This window comes from Puma concolor, chromosome A2 (assembly GCF_028749965.1).
Source record: "Puma concolor isolate L17-30 chromosome A2, mPumCon1.1.hap2, whole genome shotgun sequence".
Classification (NCBI taxonomy): domain Eukaryota; kingdom Metazoa; phylum Chordata; class Mammalia; order Carnivora; family Felidae; genus Puma; species Puma concolor.
The window spans coordinates 151,201,820-151,217,617 of NC_141668.1; the positions used below are offsets into that span (position 1 = coordinate 151,201,820).

At 56.5% G+C, this 15,798-nt stretch overlaps 2 protein-coding genes across 11 annotated transcripts; one reads left to right on the top strand and one right to left on the bottom strand.

Annotated features, from left to right (window-relative positions):
- Nucleotides 1–45: 45 nt before the first annotated feature.
- Nucleotides 46–6,795, bottom strand: PARP3 (poly(ADP-ribose) polymerase family member 3). 7 transcript variants are annotated; one of them, XM_086698060.1, is made up of 11 exons: nt 6,674–6,795; nt 5,387–5,576; nt 4,614–4,739; nt 4,209–4,397; nt 3,865–3,997; nt 3,558–3,784; nt 3,164–3,310; nt 2,858–2,944; nt 2,424–2,601; nt 1,064–1,219; nt 46–612 (listed from the first exon to the last, which is right to left on the bottom strand). In XM_086698060.1, exons 2-11 carry the CDS (start codon nt 5,567–5,569, stop codon nt 443–445), a joined length of 1,596 nt encoding a protein of 531 aa, XP_086554186.1. In that variant the 5' UTR covers nt 5,570–5,576; nt 6,674–6,795; the 3' UTR covers nt 46–442. The 7 variants fall into 7 exon arrangements, with proteins under 7 accessions (XP_086554186.1, XP_025772006.2, XP_086554185.1 ...); XM_025916221.2 differs by lacking the exon at nt 6,674–6,795 and adding an exon at nt 6,262–6,624; XM_086698059.1 differs by lacking the exon at nt 6,674–6,795 and adding an exon at nt 6,262–6,624 and having other exon boundaries at nt 5,387–5,624.
- Nucleotides 6,796–7,053: 258 nt separating this feature from the next.
- On the top strand, nt 7,054–14,989 carry RRP9 (ribosomal RNA processing 9, U3 small nucleolar RNA binding protein). 4 transcript variants are annotated; one of them, XM_086698063.1, is made up of 16 exons: nt 7,083–7,241; nt 7,522–7,610; nt 7,811–7,877; nt 10,423–10,532; nt 10,898–10,965; nt 11,047–11,088; nt 11,387–11,513; nt 12,345–12,469; nt 12,552–12,644; nt 12,974–13,074; nt 13,154–13,288; nt 13,365–13,427; nt 13,578–13,723; nt 13,806–13,885; nt 14,635–14,708; nt 14,822–14,989. In XM_086698063.1, the coding sequence occupies exons 2-16, from the start codon at nt 7,577–7,579 to the stop codon at nt 14,913–14,915; spliced, it is 1,359 nt and encodes a 452-aa protein (XP_086554189.1). In that variant the 5' UTR covers nt 7,083–7,241; nt 7,522–7,576; the 3' UTR covers nt 14,916–14,989. The 4 variants fall into 4 exon arrangements, with proteins under 4 accessions (XP_086554188.1, XP_086554187.1, XP_086554189.1 ...); XM_086698064.1 differs by having other exon boundaries at nt 7,101–7,241; nt 7,528–7,610; XM_086698062.1 differs by lacking the exon at nt 7,811–7,877 and having other exon boundaries at nt 7,054–7,241; nt 7,528–7,610.
- Nucleotides 14,990–15,798: the final 809 nt, after the last annotated feature.

Below are 15,798 nucleotides of genomic sequence, written 5' to 3' on the forward strand. Positions count from 1 at the left end.
CTGGGCCTGGTGCAGCTGCGGCACAGACAAGCAGAGGCCAGGGAGTGAGCAGATACAATATTTAATAAGCTTGCTGTGCATGCTTGAAGTTTAGCCTACCCTGGTGCTCACACCTCTCGGACAGACAAGCTGGGCCAGGGTGGACAGCCCAGGTGGATCTGGGATTCTGCCCACTCTCAGTCTGTGCTCCTCTAACTTGAATGGGCTGCTGTATCTGTGCCCCAGTAATAATGGCAGCCCATCATGCCCATCACCTTAGGAGGTGAGACTCTGGGGCCACAGCCATGCCAGGGCTAGCAAGGATTGGAGGGAGGGGGAGATCACTGTCTGGGACACAAGAGGGAGATCTGGGGGCAAGAAGGGGTGATATGGGGGATGGGCAGGAAGGTTGAGATGATGGTCTAGCGGCCAGCAGGCCCCGGGGCAAGGGTAGGGGGACAGCTCAGAGATGAACCTCTAGCAGGTAGCGCAGGCGACACTGGCTCTCTTGGTAGATGAGATATTCGCTCTGGGAGAAGGTGGAGCTGCTGAACTCTGTGCAGGGCACGGGCTGGCCCTGGGGCACTGCCACTCGCTGTCCATCCAGCTCCAGCTCGGTGTCCTTGGCTGGATCTGCAGGGCACAGCAAGGGCCATGGGTGACTCAAGGGTCACTGGTCCTTGGCTTTACCAGTAAGTTCTGCCTCCTATGCTCTCCACTTCTGCCACAGGGAACACCTGCTCATTCCCCCCCTTGCAATCTCCAAGCCACTGCACAGGCCGGGCCTTCTGCCTGGAGTATCCTCCCCATTTCTCTGCCTGGGAAATGCCTACTTATATCTTTCAATGCTCAATGACACCTTTTCGTTGAAGCCCTCCTGGATGCCCAGGAATATGTTCAATCAGCAAATGTTTGTCGAATGACAAAGTGAATGACCATAGTGAAGAAGCCTACTGCTTTTTGTCCCTCTCCTCAGCTCCTTCCCTGCCCACCTCCTGGGCCCACCATGCCCTGAAAGCATCCTGGTCCCCTAGCTCAGCCCCAGGTCTCTATCCTCAGGCCTGTCTAGCTTTTCAGGACTCACCAGGCTCTGTGTGGCCTCGGGCAATGACACTGTCGAAGCCAGGGGGTGGCTGCTTCAAGCTGGGCTCGTCGATGGTGATGTGGTACTCTCTGCCCAGTGCCACCTCACCCAGGAACATGTAGCCAATTTGGTGGGCTCCGCAGGACATGCCAGTAACTGGGGGACACAGGGAAGAAGCTTGGCCCTCCTACCTGACTCCCTGGTCCCCTTCTGCTGCATCCTTATCTCCTCTGGCTTTGTTGACCGAGCCAAGGAAAGTGCCCACTCTTCCTGCATCCTTAAAAACACCGCTTGTCCTGGCTGTGCTCCCCCCCACCCCTTACCCCACTCTTCTGATCCCTGAGAGCAGGTGTATGCAGCCCCTTCTACCCGACACCAACGTCAGCAAGGGGCTCTCAGTGACCAAATCCAGGGTGGAGGCCTTTTCTCTCTGGCCTGTTCTGTTGATTTTACCACTGGCATCCTCCACCCCCTAGCCTAGGACCCCATTGCACTGGCTCTGCTGAGGCTACCCTCTACTCCTTCATAAGCTCTTCTGCCCTCCTGGTGGTCCCCTTGGCCTTGAGCAACCTCAGACATCCAAGAACATCAGCCCCATCCAACCTTGCTCTCTTGGATCAGTGGGTGGTGGTGGTCTCCAATGATGGGCTGGCCGGGGAGCCAGTCTGGGGAGGTCTCCTCAGTGAGGACACCTCTGGACAGAAACTTGGGGGTCATCAGAGATACTTCAACCCTGTCACACATGCTGCCCATCCCACCTCCCGCACATCCCTCTCACGGATTCTTTCTTCCCCCACCTCCACTGCCTGGGTTGTGTGCCCATCACATCTGGCCTGGGTAAGAACATGGCCTCCCTATGCTCTGGCCTCAGTCGCTCTCCCTGAGGCTGTAGCCACTGAGATGCTGCTGCTATACCAAGTCTGGTGAGGGTCCCATCACTATCTGGATAAAGCTCCCTTGATCTTCCAGGCCCCAGCCCTCCCGCCCACACAAGGCATTTGCTTGGATCCTTATCATCAGGCTGTGCTTGGAGGTCCTGACATGGTGTGCGTAGCCTCCCAGCCTGTGTGCCACTTCCTAGTTTCTTTACCTCCAAACCTCCTCTTTCACTGCACTCCCCTCCACATCTGGCTGGCACGCTCATCCTATCTGCATCACCTGCTCCAGGAAGAGATGCTGCCTGGGGCTGTCTGACCTGTCTGTGACCACTGGCCCCTCCACGGAGTCCCCATAGGACTCAGGATGCCCCGCTGAGCACTCTCGTCAGTAGCTATTCAAGGTTTCCTCTTTTGGGCGAGCACTGGGCCTGGTCCTCCCTGGTGTCCTGCATCTGCCCAGGTGGCCCCCGGGGGTATCTCACCATAGCCCGCTGCCTTGCTATTCTCTGAGGCGAAGTAGATGCCCTTGCCAACGCGGCCACCAGAATGTGGCATGATGCGAAGCCCACTGGTGAGGATGGCGGCCACCACAGCCACATTGGTGCCATGCCACAGCAGCCTCCGATTACCCAGCTTGGCGTGGGCCTGGAACCTATCTCCCTGGGGGGAAGGAGGTGGGAACAGGAAAGGTCATGCTATCCAAGCTCAGGTGCTTCTCCCTGATGCTCAGAGAGCACCACCAAGGCCAAAGGCCCCTCTGGCCAATCACATCCACTCATGTACACATGCACAAGACCTGGGTCTGAGGGAAACTGACAAGTTGTTAAGCTGACTCACTAATGGGCACATAAACTAAGGTCATCTCCTTCAGAGTCAGATAGTGATAGGGGAGTGGGTTGGGAGGAATCTCTCTTACCTCCCCTTCTCGGTTTACTTTCCAAACATGTTGAAGAACAGGGCACCTGTAGGTGTTGCCAGTCTGTTCTAAGTAGGTATATATTACCTGCAAGGAAAGCAGATGCTGGATGCCGAGGCTGACAGATGTGTGGACAAACCTCCACTGGTGCCCCAGTCCCAGAACTCTCTTTGGGCCCTTCAGACACAGGGAGAGAAGGCCAAGGCCAAGGCCAAGGCCAAGGGATTCCTCTGCACACCAGGAGGGCAGATGGGTAGAGGGACAGTGCTTGCTATTAGCCAGGCTCCTCTGTGGGACCTGGCCCACCTTGTACTCGGGTGCCTCGGAGTCGAGCAGCTGGAGCTGGCACTTAAGGAGCTGGTAGTCTCGGTCCAGTGGGTGTGGCACCTCCTTCACCTTCTCCTCTTCAGGGGCTGCCTGCAGGGTCTGAGCCAGCTCGATGTCTGCCAGCACCTAAAGTGATGGGCACTGGCAGCTTGTCTGTCCACTTGACTCCCAGCCTCCTCCCTCCCACATGACTGGGACCATGGTCACCCCACCTGTGCACCCCCATACCATCTATCTGCCTGGCCTTCCCCTCCCCTGTCCTTCAACCTACCCATTCAGTCCACCTATCTGGGCCTTCTTGGCCATCTGTCCTCCATCTCCCTTGCCCAGTCTCTCTGTCTGCCCCACTGCCCACCCACTTGCCAACCCTCACCAGCAGCATGTCCTTTTTGGCCTGCAGAAGCTCAAGGGAGTTGATAGATGGGGGCCGATTGCGGCCAAAGTTGTGGGGAATGACAGTGTAGAAGTGGGAGGATAGCTTCTCCAGGCTGAGGCCACCATCCGTAGGGTCTTTGAGGGCCGCCTCCAGTGCCTCCAGAGCCTCGAAGCCCTGTGCAATTTGCTGCTTGCTCAACTTCCCTAGGGGCATCTTCTTCACATCTAGGAGGTGGGGAAAGTCAGGGAGACTCAGTCCCATGGCCTTGCAGCCCCCAGGCCCCTGCAACCCTCTCTCCCCTCACCCAGGTTCATGAGGGTCATGGCATTCTTGAACATGTCTTTGCTGAAGATGTTGGTGATGAGCTTCTGTGTAGCTGCGTCCAGGGAGCAGGGCCGCACCTGCTGAACCATGGTCCTTACTGGGCCTCCAACCATCTAGAGGTAGAGGGCACAAATGAGCAGGAGTAGCTGGGCACAGCCAGAGAAGAACCTGGCATTAAACAGAGACTGGCCAGGTTGAGACCGGAGAAGAGAGGTCTATGCCTGAGGCCACAAAGCTGGACAGTGGCAGAACACAACTGGCTGGGTCTCTCCATCTAGTCCCCTCCCTCAACGCAAGGCCCACCACCCTCCCTGGCCACTTCACCTTCACCATGGCTTCCTGGGCCTCGTCCTCTCCCCGTACTTCAATAAGCATGTACTTGCCCGGGTGGGCCACAAAATGGTCCCGATCCACCCAGCTGTTCTTGGTCTTGTCCCGAAACTTCTTCTCAAAGTCCTTTTTTGCATCCTCCAGTAACACGAAATAGCTGAGCTTTGACTGGCCCACTTCTCCCTGCAACCAACAACCTTCAGGGGTGTGCCTGCGACAGTACCCACTGTGGACATTAGTTGCCCTCTGCTGTGCCAAGAGCCCCTGGGTAGTCAGAAGTGGGGAGGGGGTGTGGTCAGCAGCTGAGTAAGTTGTGGGGACCCTGGGGGAGTAGGGGGCATGTATTGTAAAGGGAGAGGTGGGGAGGAGGTGGGCACAGGGTGGGAAGGTGGCACTCACCACACGACCCCAGCGGTTCCAGCAGGCGAAGCGGTCACCATCTTCCAGCAGCTGGATGATGTAGAATTTGTTGTTGTTGCTCCCGATGTTGGTCTGGTTCAGGGTGCAGGCGTAGTCTTCATGCACCTGGGGCCAGAGGGGGCATAGGGAAGGCAGGCTGGCTTGGGCTGCCCTTGAATGAGACAAGGTACCCAGCTGCACAATGACAGGGGTCTGATGGGGAAGGAGTCATGCTGCACTGGGGCATCGGAGGAGGCCCTGTCAGGGAAGGCTTGAGGAGGTCACGGTTCTGCCCTGGGGGACACAGACTGAGGGGACATGACTCAACCCAGGCAGTTGGGGGGAGTTCTGGGAGGACATGGCTGTGCCCTGTGTCAGGGAATCAGAGAGAGACATTGGTTCTGCCCTGGGGGGTTGACAGGAACATGACCCTGCCATGCAAGGGATCTCAGGGGACATGGCTCTGTGGGGCTGCTTTAGGGGACATAGTGAGCCCTGGGAAGACTGAGGGGTCACAGCCCTGCCTTAAGTGTGGCAGGGAGAGGCCTAAGAAGCTCAGGGGTCTGCTCTGGGGTCTGCAGAACAGACATGACCTGCCTGGATCTGATGGTATATAACCCTACATGACCTTTGGGGTCCTGAGGGAACATAGCTTACTTGGGACCTTGACCTATCAGGCCAGAACCAAGCCCCAGTGGGAAGCAGAGTAGGTCTGAGTGTATTTATACCTAGGAAGGAGTAGGCTCCAAGACTGGATGGGGCCTACAGCTTACCTGAGTCCTGGGACTGTGGCTGAGTGGGCATGCTGGATCCACTCGGACTATGTGCTTCTCTGTGGGTGCAGCTCTGAGAGCCTTGGCAGTGGAGCGGAAGCTGTCCTCCTCCTCTGCCCCCTGACGCCCCTTCTTTTTTTCAGGACCCGCATGTTGCACCGGGGGCTTGTGCTTTGGAGCCATGGCTCTTCTGGGGCACAGAGGGGTCCCTCAGGGCTTCATGGACTCTGCATTCCACCTGGCTGGCACAGCACCAGCTTGCCCCACTTTGGGTTTGCCCTTTGGTGTTCTGCCCCCAACCCCCCACCCTCAAGCCACTGTCTCCCCCTGCTTCCATTTCCCCATTCCCAGACTCAGACCAAAACCAGCTCTCTGTACCAGTCACCTTTCCCTTTTCCCATTCAGAGGGGCCAGGCCAGGACCCTGTACAGTCTGCCCGGGGTCAAGGAAGAGTGGTTCCCTATCCTCTAGCAATCCAGTATGTCCTGATGAGGGAGGGAAAGTGAAAGGAAATCTCCTTCCTCTTGCTTCTGGGCTCCTCCTCCCTTCAGAGCACTCCCTGGGTACTGCTTGCTCCTCCCCTGTCTCAGCTGACTCAGATGGGCCTGACATGGTTGCTAGGCTGAGTCACCCAACTATGGAGGACAGTGGGCAGTAGTAGCTCCCCGGGGCCACACTCCTGGGGCCAGATGTGTCCCTCCAGAACGTGCGACCCAGGGGCCCAGAAACCATTCATTCCCAAGGGGTTCAAAAGTTCTGGGGTGCCAGTCAGGGTGTGAGATCAGTGGCCTTGAACTGCCAGAGGGCAAGGGCCAGTCCCACCCATCCCTGCCCTGCCCTGCGGAGGGCTGTGGGCTGGATCATAGGGCACTCACCTAGGAGAAAGAAGCCGTGACCTGGCGGCTAGTGGTGGCCTAGTGGCGGCCACTAGGTCTACTATCAGGACCCCCACAGCAGTTCCAGTTCTAGGACCTTGTCTAGCAACCCTCTGTAACCTTAGGTGTGACTTGGAGAGTGATTTCCCTACAATCGCCAGAGGGTGGGGGCAGGGGCAACACAGGAGTGGGGGGGTGTGGTTTTCTAGCTATCTGGCCACCAGTCAAGTGAGTCAGAGGCTGGGCAGGAGGAGGCCGGCAGCCTGTCCCACGGACCCAAGGACACTTGATAGGGATACAGCCAAGGCCTAAGGGACTGACGCATCCTGAGCGCCGCTTGTCTGGCCAGAAGTGCGCAGTACAAGTCCGCCGGTTGCCAATGACCTTGGACCCTGGTGCAGGCACTGCCTACCTCTTCTCGAGGCTGCCTAGATTCCCCGGGGTTATCTAGTGCCAGGCTGGTTCGTTCTTGCCCCCGCCCCCGACGGGGAGGAGTCACGTTCCGAGACGTGAAACCCTGCATCTCTGACACCTCCCAGCGTTCAAGGGCCGCAAACACAGAGAAAGCCAGTCTCTTCCGACCCGCCCTTGGACGTCAGCTTGAAGCAGGGCGCACGCGCCACTGCCTTGTGCCGGAAGCGCCCGGAGAGGCTTGCTATCTACTGGAGACTGGCGCGGGAGCCTGTAGGAACTGTTGGAGGCGTGGCCACAAGCGTTTACCCTATGGACGCTTGGGGGGCGTGGCAGAGTTTACAGAAGGACCCAATGGAGCTGTGGGAGGCGGGGCCCACCGGGCAATGGGAGCCTATCCGGGCCCGGAGTCTTGCCAGACCGCCTGGGTTTAGCAGCCACGTGAGTTCTCCGTGGCGGTCCTTACACGCAAGGTGGGCAGCATGTCGGCGGCAGCGGCGGCTCGAAAACGCGGAAGGTCGGCCTCGGGGGCCGGGGCCGGTGCAGGGGCCGGCAAGCGGCGGCGGAAGGTGAGTCTGGCTCTTCTGCAGGCCAGAGTCAGTCCCGTTACTGGGACCACCGTCATCTCCTACGGACATCCTGGCCCCCGGCCCCTCCGTGGCCCTTTTTTCGGGATTCCAGCTGGAGTCAGCTTCGTCCCTCTCTCCGCGGGCCAAATCCTGGAAGGCCTTGCACTTGAGCCGGGGGGCCACCGCCTTTCCTAGTCCCGCGGCTCTCGAGGGATCGGAAAGGGCTCTTGCACAGTGCCGGGGTGGTTGGGACCCTTGACCAACGAAAGGATTATTTAATTCTCAGGCGGATTCTGCCGGGGAGAAGGGCAAGTCCAAGGGAGGCGGCAAGATGAATGAGGAGATCTCCAGCGACTCCGAGAGTGAGAGGTGAGCTCTCTTCCATTGGGGGAAGGGGACACTGAGGCCCATGGTGTATGGAAGATTCAGTGAGTGTGGGCAGAGCTGGGCCTAGAACCCAGGTTTCCCGCCTTTTTGGCTCTTAGATCTTGGCTCTTTCCTCCAGTTCTAACCCTGATGAGTAGGTCTCATCTTGAGGAGATTGAGAAGTCTCATCTCCTTCCCTGCAGGGTCCCAATGCGAGACCAGTGAGAGTTCCCTCATTGGCAGGGACCTGAGCACAGGCTGGACTGGCTGGTAAGGGAAGTGGAATGCAAGAAATGCTTGCTAGTTCTTCATCTGCTTTCCCACAATTTTACAATTGCTGCTCTCCCCGCTGACTCTCAACATACGCCAGGTACTGGCTTTACTGTTGAGAATAGAGATCAGCAGGCAGGTGAAGACAAAACGTGTTGTAATAGGATGTGTATTCTACAGCTCTGTGTTCTGGAGACAGGTGAGGGAACATTTAAATAGGGCCTGGAGAGATGAAGAGGAGTCCCTCATGTAGAGGTAGGGAGGACACTCAGGGATCAGAGAAAAGTCTATGTATGTAAATTGTCAAATTTGTATGTAAAACTGCCAGACTGGGAGATGGAGAGGATGGAAAGGTAGGTGTTGGCTGCATCCAGATTGTGGAGGGCTTTTAATACCTCCCTCATTCTGCGGGTGACAGGGGTGGGGCATGATGCAGGGTTTCAGAGGACGCTAGCAAAGTGTCAAGTCCTGAGCCTGTGGAATGGAGTCTGTCATATCAGGGGATGGATCCTAGAGTTGGCCTTAGAAATTCAGCTTCTAAAACTGAGTACAGGGGCGCCTGGGTGGCGCAGTCGGTTAAGCGTCCGACTTCAGCCAGGTCACAATCTCGCGGTCCGTGAGTTCGAGCCCTGCGTCAGGCTCTGGGCTGATGGCTCGGAGCCTGGAGCCTGTTTCCGATTCTGTGTCTCCCTCTCTCTGACCCTCCCCTGTTCATGCTCTGTCTCTCTCTATCCCAAAAATAAATAAATTAAAAAAAAAAAACAAAAAACAACTGAGTACATGTTGGCCTTAACCTGCTCACAGAGATATATATTTTCTCTCAAGGTTACTCTGGGCAGGTGTGTGTCTGGCCCTGTGCCAAATACTTTTAACGTTTAAAGAATGTGTTGTGAATGTATGAGATACAGCAGAGTTCATGAAACGCGTTTTGTACTATAGGGAGCAGTGGTGAAATGATGAACCTCTGTGCGCCCACCCCTTAGGTTAGGAACTAGACCATTTGCGGAAACTTGGAAGCCCCAACTGCATTCCTGACTTGAGTTAATCATTTCTTTGGTCTCCCCTTCTTCCTCCCTCCCCTCCTTCTCCTTCTCTTCTTCATTTTTTTCATTCAGATACAATTTACATATAGTAATATTCACCTTTTTTAGCGTACAGTTTGTGAGTTAAACACATGTAGTTGTATAACGACCACCACTGTGAAGGTATAGAAGGGTTTCATCACACTCCAGAACTCCCCGCCACTCCTTTGCGGTCAGTTACTGCCCTGCCTCCAGTCCCTGCTAACTACTGTCCCTGGATTTTGCTTTTTCCAGAACATCAAATGAGTGGAATTATACAATACAATGTATATTTCCTTTGCTTTCCTTCAGAGTTCTGTCTCCTATGTGTGAACCCCTAAACAATAGACCGATTAGTTTGGGTAAATGGAGTGCAAGTTCTAACGTTGGCTGGTTAGCAGGGCAGCCACCAACCCTGTTGGCTGAAGTCTTGCTGAGCACTGAGTACTAAATGGTCTCTGTGACCTGATTTAGCTTCAGCTTCCTTGAGAGTTTCCAAGGTCCTTTCTGGGAAAGTTGTGGGCAGGGTCGTGAATGAGTCCTGGGGAACAACTGGGGCATTTGACAGGGACTAGGTATCTTTAGGCATGTGATCAGAAGGGACGGTTCCTGTGACCTACCTCTAGCTCCCAGGAGCAAGTCAAAGTAGGACTTGTCTTGAGTAAAGAGAGTGCCCTCAGCTGTGGTAGGGAGTGGGGCGTGGAAGGGAAAGCAGAAACTTCAGCACAAGGTCAAGCCAAGACCAGTTAAGCTTCACCTGGAATCCTGTCCTCAAGGTAGAGGATGGTGCTATGGCATCCATAGTGAGGTGGCATCCAAGGTGAGGATGAGGCAATGACATCCCAGCGTGTCTGCCTCTTGGGTCCTTTTTTCAGACCTGGGCTGGCTGCTCCCCTGTCTGGGGGTGGTTCTGGGATTTACCTTTTCTGCTTTTCATGTTGGATCTCCTATTCCCTGTCTCCCATGCCTTTCTCATTCTTAGTTTATCCTCTTGTTTGGGGAGCACATCCCCATCCTTAAATGAAGTGTAGAAAAGACCAATCTTGTGGCACCTTGTATATCTGATAGTAACTGGCATGGCCTTCCAGGAGTTCACATTTTCCTTCAGAATTTTGTGTGTGAGACTCCTTTGCCTGCCTGCTTTCAGTGTTGTTGTTGAGACTTCTGAAGCCTTTTGATTCCTGACCCTTTGTATGTAACCTTTTGTCAGCAGCCTGTAGAACCTTCTCTTTCCCTCTAGAATTGAGAAACTTCACAGTGATCTTCTTGGGTTTGGGGTCTCTTTTCACCCTTATGTCGGGCACTGGGTAGGTCCTTTCAATTTGGTAAGCCACCTGTTTTGGTTTTCTACATGTGTAATCGTTGGCCATGAGGGCTGGCAGGGATGGGGGCGGTTGAGTGTCGGGAAGCAGCGACGAGGCATGGTCCTAGAGGCTAGAGAAGCGGGGTGAGCCCCCTCAGAGCCAGCCCCTCCCCACCCCCAGCCTAGCTCCCAGGAGGACTGAGGAGGAAGAGGAGGAGGAGCTGGAGGAGACAGCCCAGGAAAAGAAGCTGCGCTTGGCCAAACTCTACTTGGAGCAGCTCAGGCAACAAGGTGAGCCCATGCACTGGGCCTGTGAGTTCAGGGTCTGTGCTTAAGGCTGCCTGCTGTACCTGATGGGTGACTGATGCAGGTACCTGGTGGGCTGTCAGAGCTCCTGGTGCCAGTGGCCCTGGGGGAGAATGGCTAGGAGAGTAACGGACCTCCTGGGCTGGGCCAGACCTTCAGCTTACTTTATCTCTAAGTAAAGGCAGGGGGTAGGCAGGAGGAGACCCCTCCTTTGCCCAAGGCATCCTAAACTTTCCATGGGACACAGCTTGAGTGTTTGGGGCCCAGGATGGAGGTGGTGGTGGTGGGGATGGGAAGGGAGAAGTGGAGTCTCGGCCTCGGTTTACTTGGTCTGGTTTGTCCTTGCACAGAGGAGGAGAAGGCTGAGGCCCAGGCATTTGAGGAGGACCAGGTGGCAGGGCGCCTGAAGGAGGACGTGGTGAGTGTAGAGGGAAGGTGGTAGGAGAGAAGGGTGGGGCTGGCCCTGCTCCTGGGAGCTCACCCTTTCCTCTCTGTGCAGCTCGAGCAGAGAGGCAGGCTGCAGAAGTCGGTGGCAAAGGAGGTGAGTGGGCAAGGCACTTTGGTGTAAGTAAGCCTGGGGACTCAGGCTGTGGGGGTCTTTCTTTGCTCTGGAACATGGTGAGCACTAAGGCAGACAGGACGGACCAGATAAGGGTCTGATCCTTGCAGTTCTGTGTCCACTTTGCCTTCTGGTCAGGGTGGTGGGAAAGGATGGCGTGTGTGTGTGTGTGTGTGTGTGTGTGTGTGTGTGTGTGTGTGTGTGTCTGTGTGTGTGTGTCTGTGTGTGTGTGTCGGGGCCTTCCTGCCCCCTGTCGCAGTGACCCAGCCCTGCCCACCAGATTCAGGCCCCAGCCCCGGCTGACATCCAAGTCTTGCGGGGGCACCAGCTCTCCATCACATGCGTGGTCATCACCCCCGACGACTCAGCCATCTTCTCTGCTGCCAAAGACTGCACCATTATCAAGTGTGAGTGAGCAGCTGGGTGGGGGTGCAGCCTCACCAGGGGTCTTTGGGGAGGGCTAGTCTGCAGAGGAGGGAGTAATCAGGGCAGACCGAGGCCTCATGGGGAAAGCTTCTGGAGGAAGTTTGCTCCTGAAGAAGTGTTTTCTGTGGGCGCCTGGGTGGCTCAGTCGGTTGAGCATCCAACTTCGGCCCAGGTCGTGATCCCGTGCTTCCTGGGTTCGAGAACTGCGTCGGACTCTGTGCTGACAGCTTGGAGCCTGGAGCCTACTTCAGATTCTGTGTTTCCCTCTTTCTCTGCCCCTCCCCCAGTCTGTCTCTTGGTCTCCCAAAAATGAATAAACATTAAAAAAAAAACAACGAAGTGTTTTCTGGATGACAATGGATGCTTCTGCCCAGGAGTGGCGCTAGTGACTCTGTGTTGCTGTCACTGGGGATGATGAGGCAGGATAATGATTGAATGAGGAGTGATGCTGCAGGTGGGCAGCTGGAGGGTACCTGAGGCCCTGTGCAGTCTTGGGATTGCATTCCTGGTCCTCCTGGGTCTCCCCTTTGACAGCGGAGTACTTTCCTCAGGAGAAACCAGAAGAACGCGCACCCTTGGTCCCAAAGCTCCATCCTGTCCTTTTCTTTGGGGCTTTGTGGCTGCTTTTTGGCATTATTGTCACCATTTAACAGATGAGGAAATTGAGGGGACTTGTGCAGGGTCTCACAGTGGCTGAGCCAGATCTTTGGCCCTGAGGCCACGACCTTTTCCACAGCCCCATACTGCCCTTGAGGGGGTTGCCAGCCAGTCCTCTCCTCCGTCACAGTAGCCTCTCTCTTTCCTGGTGTTAGGGAGTGTTGAGAGCAGACGGAAGCTTCATGTGATCCCACGAGCCAAGAAGGGTGTGGAGGGGCAGCCCCCCGGCCACGGCAGCCACATCCTCTGCATGGCCATCTCCTCTGACGGCAAGTACCTTGTAAGGCAGGGTTGGCCCTGGGAGTGGGTGAGAGGCCCGGGCACACATCGGGTGCCTGGGGCCATTGTCATCATCTCCACAGGCTTCGGGTGACCGCAGCAAGCTCATTTTCATTTGGGAGGCCCAGAGCTGCCGGCACCTGTACACTTTCACGGGACACCGGGACGCTGTGTCGGTAGGAACTATGGATGTTTGGCGGTGCTTGGGTGATGGGGTGAATGAGGCAGGGGGTCCTTGAGGTCACAGAACCTGTACTTCTGTGCAGTCGGTGGCACTGTAAAGGACATAAAGGGGTGAAGGGATAGGGAAGAGCTGGGAGAGGCTGAGTGGGCTTGCCTAAGAAGCAGGGAGCCCTCTGAGAAGTCTGCAGCTGCTTGATGGCTAGGGAGTGTGCCCTGACTCCTGTGCTTTGTGACCTGCTTTTCGGGAAGTCCTCCCTGGGCCTGACCCGTCTCGCCTGTCGTAGTCCAGGTCCCCTTTCACCTGTTCTCTGTGTACCCTTAGGGGCTGGCCTTCCGCAGAGGCACCCACCAGCTCTACAGCACGTCCCACGACCGCTCTGTGAAGGTGTGGAATGTGGCGGAGAACTCCTATGTGGAGACACTGTGAGTGTGTGCGGGGAGAGGGTGTGCGGATGTGTGTGCTTGTTCATGTGTGACCCATCCTGCCTCTGCCCCCCTCCAGCTTTGGGCACCAGGACGCCGTGGCCGCGCTGGATGCCCTGAGCAGGGAGTGCTGCGTGACGGCCGGGGGCCGAGACGGGACGGTGCGCGTGTGGAAGATCCCGGAGGAGTCCCAGCTTGTCTTCTATGGCCACCAGTAAGGCGATCCGCTGGGCCGGGTTGGGAAGGGTGTTGGGGAGAGGGGCCATGCCCCTTACTGCTCCTTTTGTCAGGGGCTCCATCGACAGCATCCAGCTCATCAATGAGGAGCACATGGTGTCGGGTGCAGATGATGGGTAAGAACTGCCTTTTGGATGTCTCATGCCACTGCCACTGCTCCTGGACTTGCCTCCTGGAATCCCCCTGTGCGGCTGGTGTGATTCCTTTCCGCTGAGTGGCCTTTCTGCCCTACCCCAGCCCCTCATGATCATATTCTCCGTTCGCAGCTCTGTGGCCTTGTGGGGCCTCTCTAAGAAGCGGCCACTTGCCCTGCAGCGTGAGGCCCATGGGCTGCGGGGGGAGCCAGGCCTGGAGCAGCCCTTCTGGGTGTCATCGGTGGCAGCCCTTCTCAACACGGACCTTGTGGCTACAGGTGGGTGCTCTTTGAGGCAGGGAGGAGGGGGTTGCAGGGTGGGCTGGCGTGGGGGTGCCCACTGTCTCCCTGTCTCCCACAGGCTCCCACAGCTCTCGCGTGCGGCTCTGGCAGTGTGGGGAGGGCTTCCGACGGCTTGACCCTCTCTGTGACATTCCCTTGGTGAGTGGGGCTCTAGTGCCCAGCCTGTCTTTGCCACAGTCCCGAGGCCCAGGAGCTCGTGGCCCCTGGAATTAGACCCTTACTGTATTTTCCTACCAGAATGGAGGCTCCTCAGGTCAGGGCCAGCTATGACTTCTCTTTTTTATAGTCCCAGCTCCTAGCATAGGACCTGACAGGAACCCTCCCTCCTTTTTTTCCTCTTCCTCTTCCCTTCCTCCCCTTTCCCCTTTTCTACTCCCTACCTTGTCCTGGGTGCAGGGGAACAAGGCAGGGACAAGGCAGGGAACATTGTGTGCAGAGCCATGGAGGGCCTGGTGCTGTGATGGGTTCTGTGAGGCTGGTGCCAGATTGACACCAGTCTAGGGCTTGTGAACGTGTGGCACCCTAAGGGACAGTGGCAGGATGGTCAGCGACATCTGGTGACAGTGAAGGGCTTGGTGATGGTCATGGGGTCTCTAGGATCCCACAGCCAGGAGCTAAGCCCTGGGCTACCCCTGACACCCGACGTACTTGGCATACACTGTCTCCTTAAATCCTCACAAATATCACTGTGCGGCTGCTGCTCTGTTATCATCCACCTCACAGGTATGGAGGCTGAGGCCCTGACAGGTCAAGGGCTGGTCTGGGTGCAGGAGGCAGAGCAGGGATTTAACCTGGCCTGCTGAGGCCAAGCCCTTGGCTGTGAGGCTGGGGCTGTGGTGTTGGGGGAATCTGTTCTCACATCTTCCCATGTCTCTCCCTCTTCTCAGGTGGGCTTCATCAATAGCCTCAAGTTCTCCACCTCTGGGGATTTCCTGGTGGCTGGGGTGGGGCAGGAGCACAGGTATGAGGCATCCTTGGAGGGGTGAGGGTGGTGAGGCTGGGCTACCTGGTGGGACTGGGGGTGGTGGGGGCTGGGCCTGGCCTCAGCTGCTCCTTTCGTTTTGTCTTCTGCAGGCTTGGCCGCTGGTGGCGCATCAAAGAGGCTCGGAACTCCGTCTGCATCATCCCCCTCCGCAGGGCCCCCAGGCCCCCCACTGCCGGCTCCTGACTCCTCTCCACTTTATTTAAGTCCTTCCCAGGCCAGGCCCTGCCCTCTTTGTATTAAAAGCCTCCTCTTTTGGGCCTTGTCTCTTGCAGCTTCTTGGGCGGGGACAGCGGGTGATGGTGGCACTGTGGCTTGGAAAAGGCCAGGGAGGGACAGGGCTCCCACAGTCTCCATTCTGCCCCTCTGATGGCAGAGAGCTTTTTATCCTTTTCCATGGAACTTGGGGATGGAGACCTCAGAAAGCCCCTGGTCCCTAAGTATCCTCTGTGACCTTATTAGGCCAGGTCTCTACCCACTGCTCTGGGCTGGTAGGTGTCAGAAGCTGACCTCTCAGCCAGGAAGCCATGGCTGTCCAATTATGTGTTGGGGCTGGCTGTGGAGTCTGAGAACTGACAAGACCACTAGGCCTACAAGTCAGGGTGTCAGGGTGACCTGCCCCCCACCCCCGCCATTCCTGCCAGGGCCAGGTCAAGAACCTGGAGGGGACAGACTGCCCCTGGGGTGGGAGTGACACGCTACACTGCTTATTGCCTGGGGACAAGTGTCAGACTTAGGAATAGTGTGGTCCCCTCAGGAAGCCACAGGCTTCTCTCCTGCTCCCATGCTCTTGAGGCCTCACCCTCAGACCTGCTCCTGCCTGCTCTCATTCTTCTGAGGCCAGCGGGGTCAGGTTCAAATCAAACCCCCAAAAATCCTGTTCGAGGTCAGAAGACGTCGATAGAATTCATTTCATGTGTCTCTCCTCCAATTCAGCTCAATGATGGCATAAACATACCTCCTGAAAGACACTGCAAAGCAACACTGAAGTATACCTTAATATACTAACCCCTTTCCTATGGGCGTGCTCCTACTAGGGGAAATCCACAGCCTTTGAATCCTTGCTCCC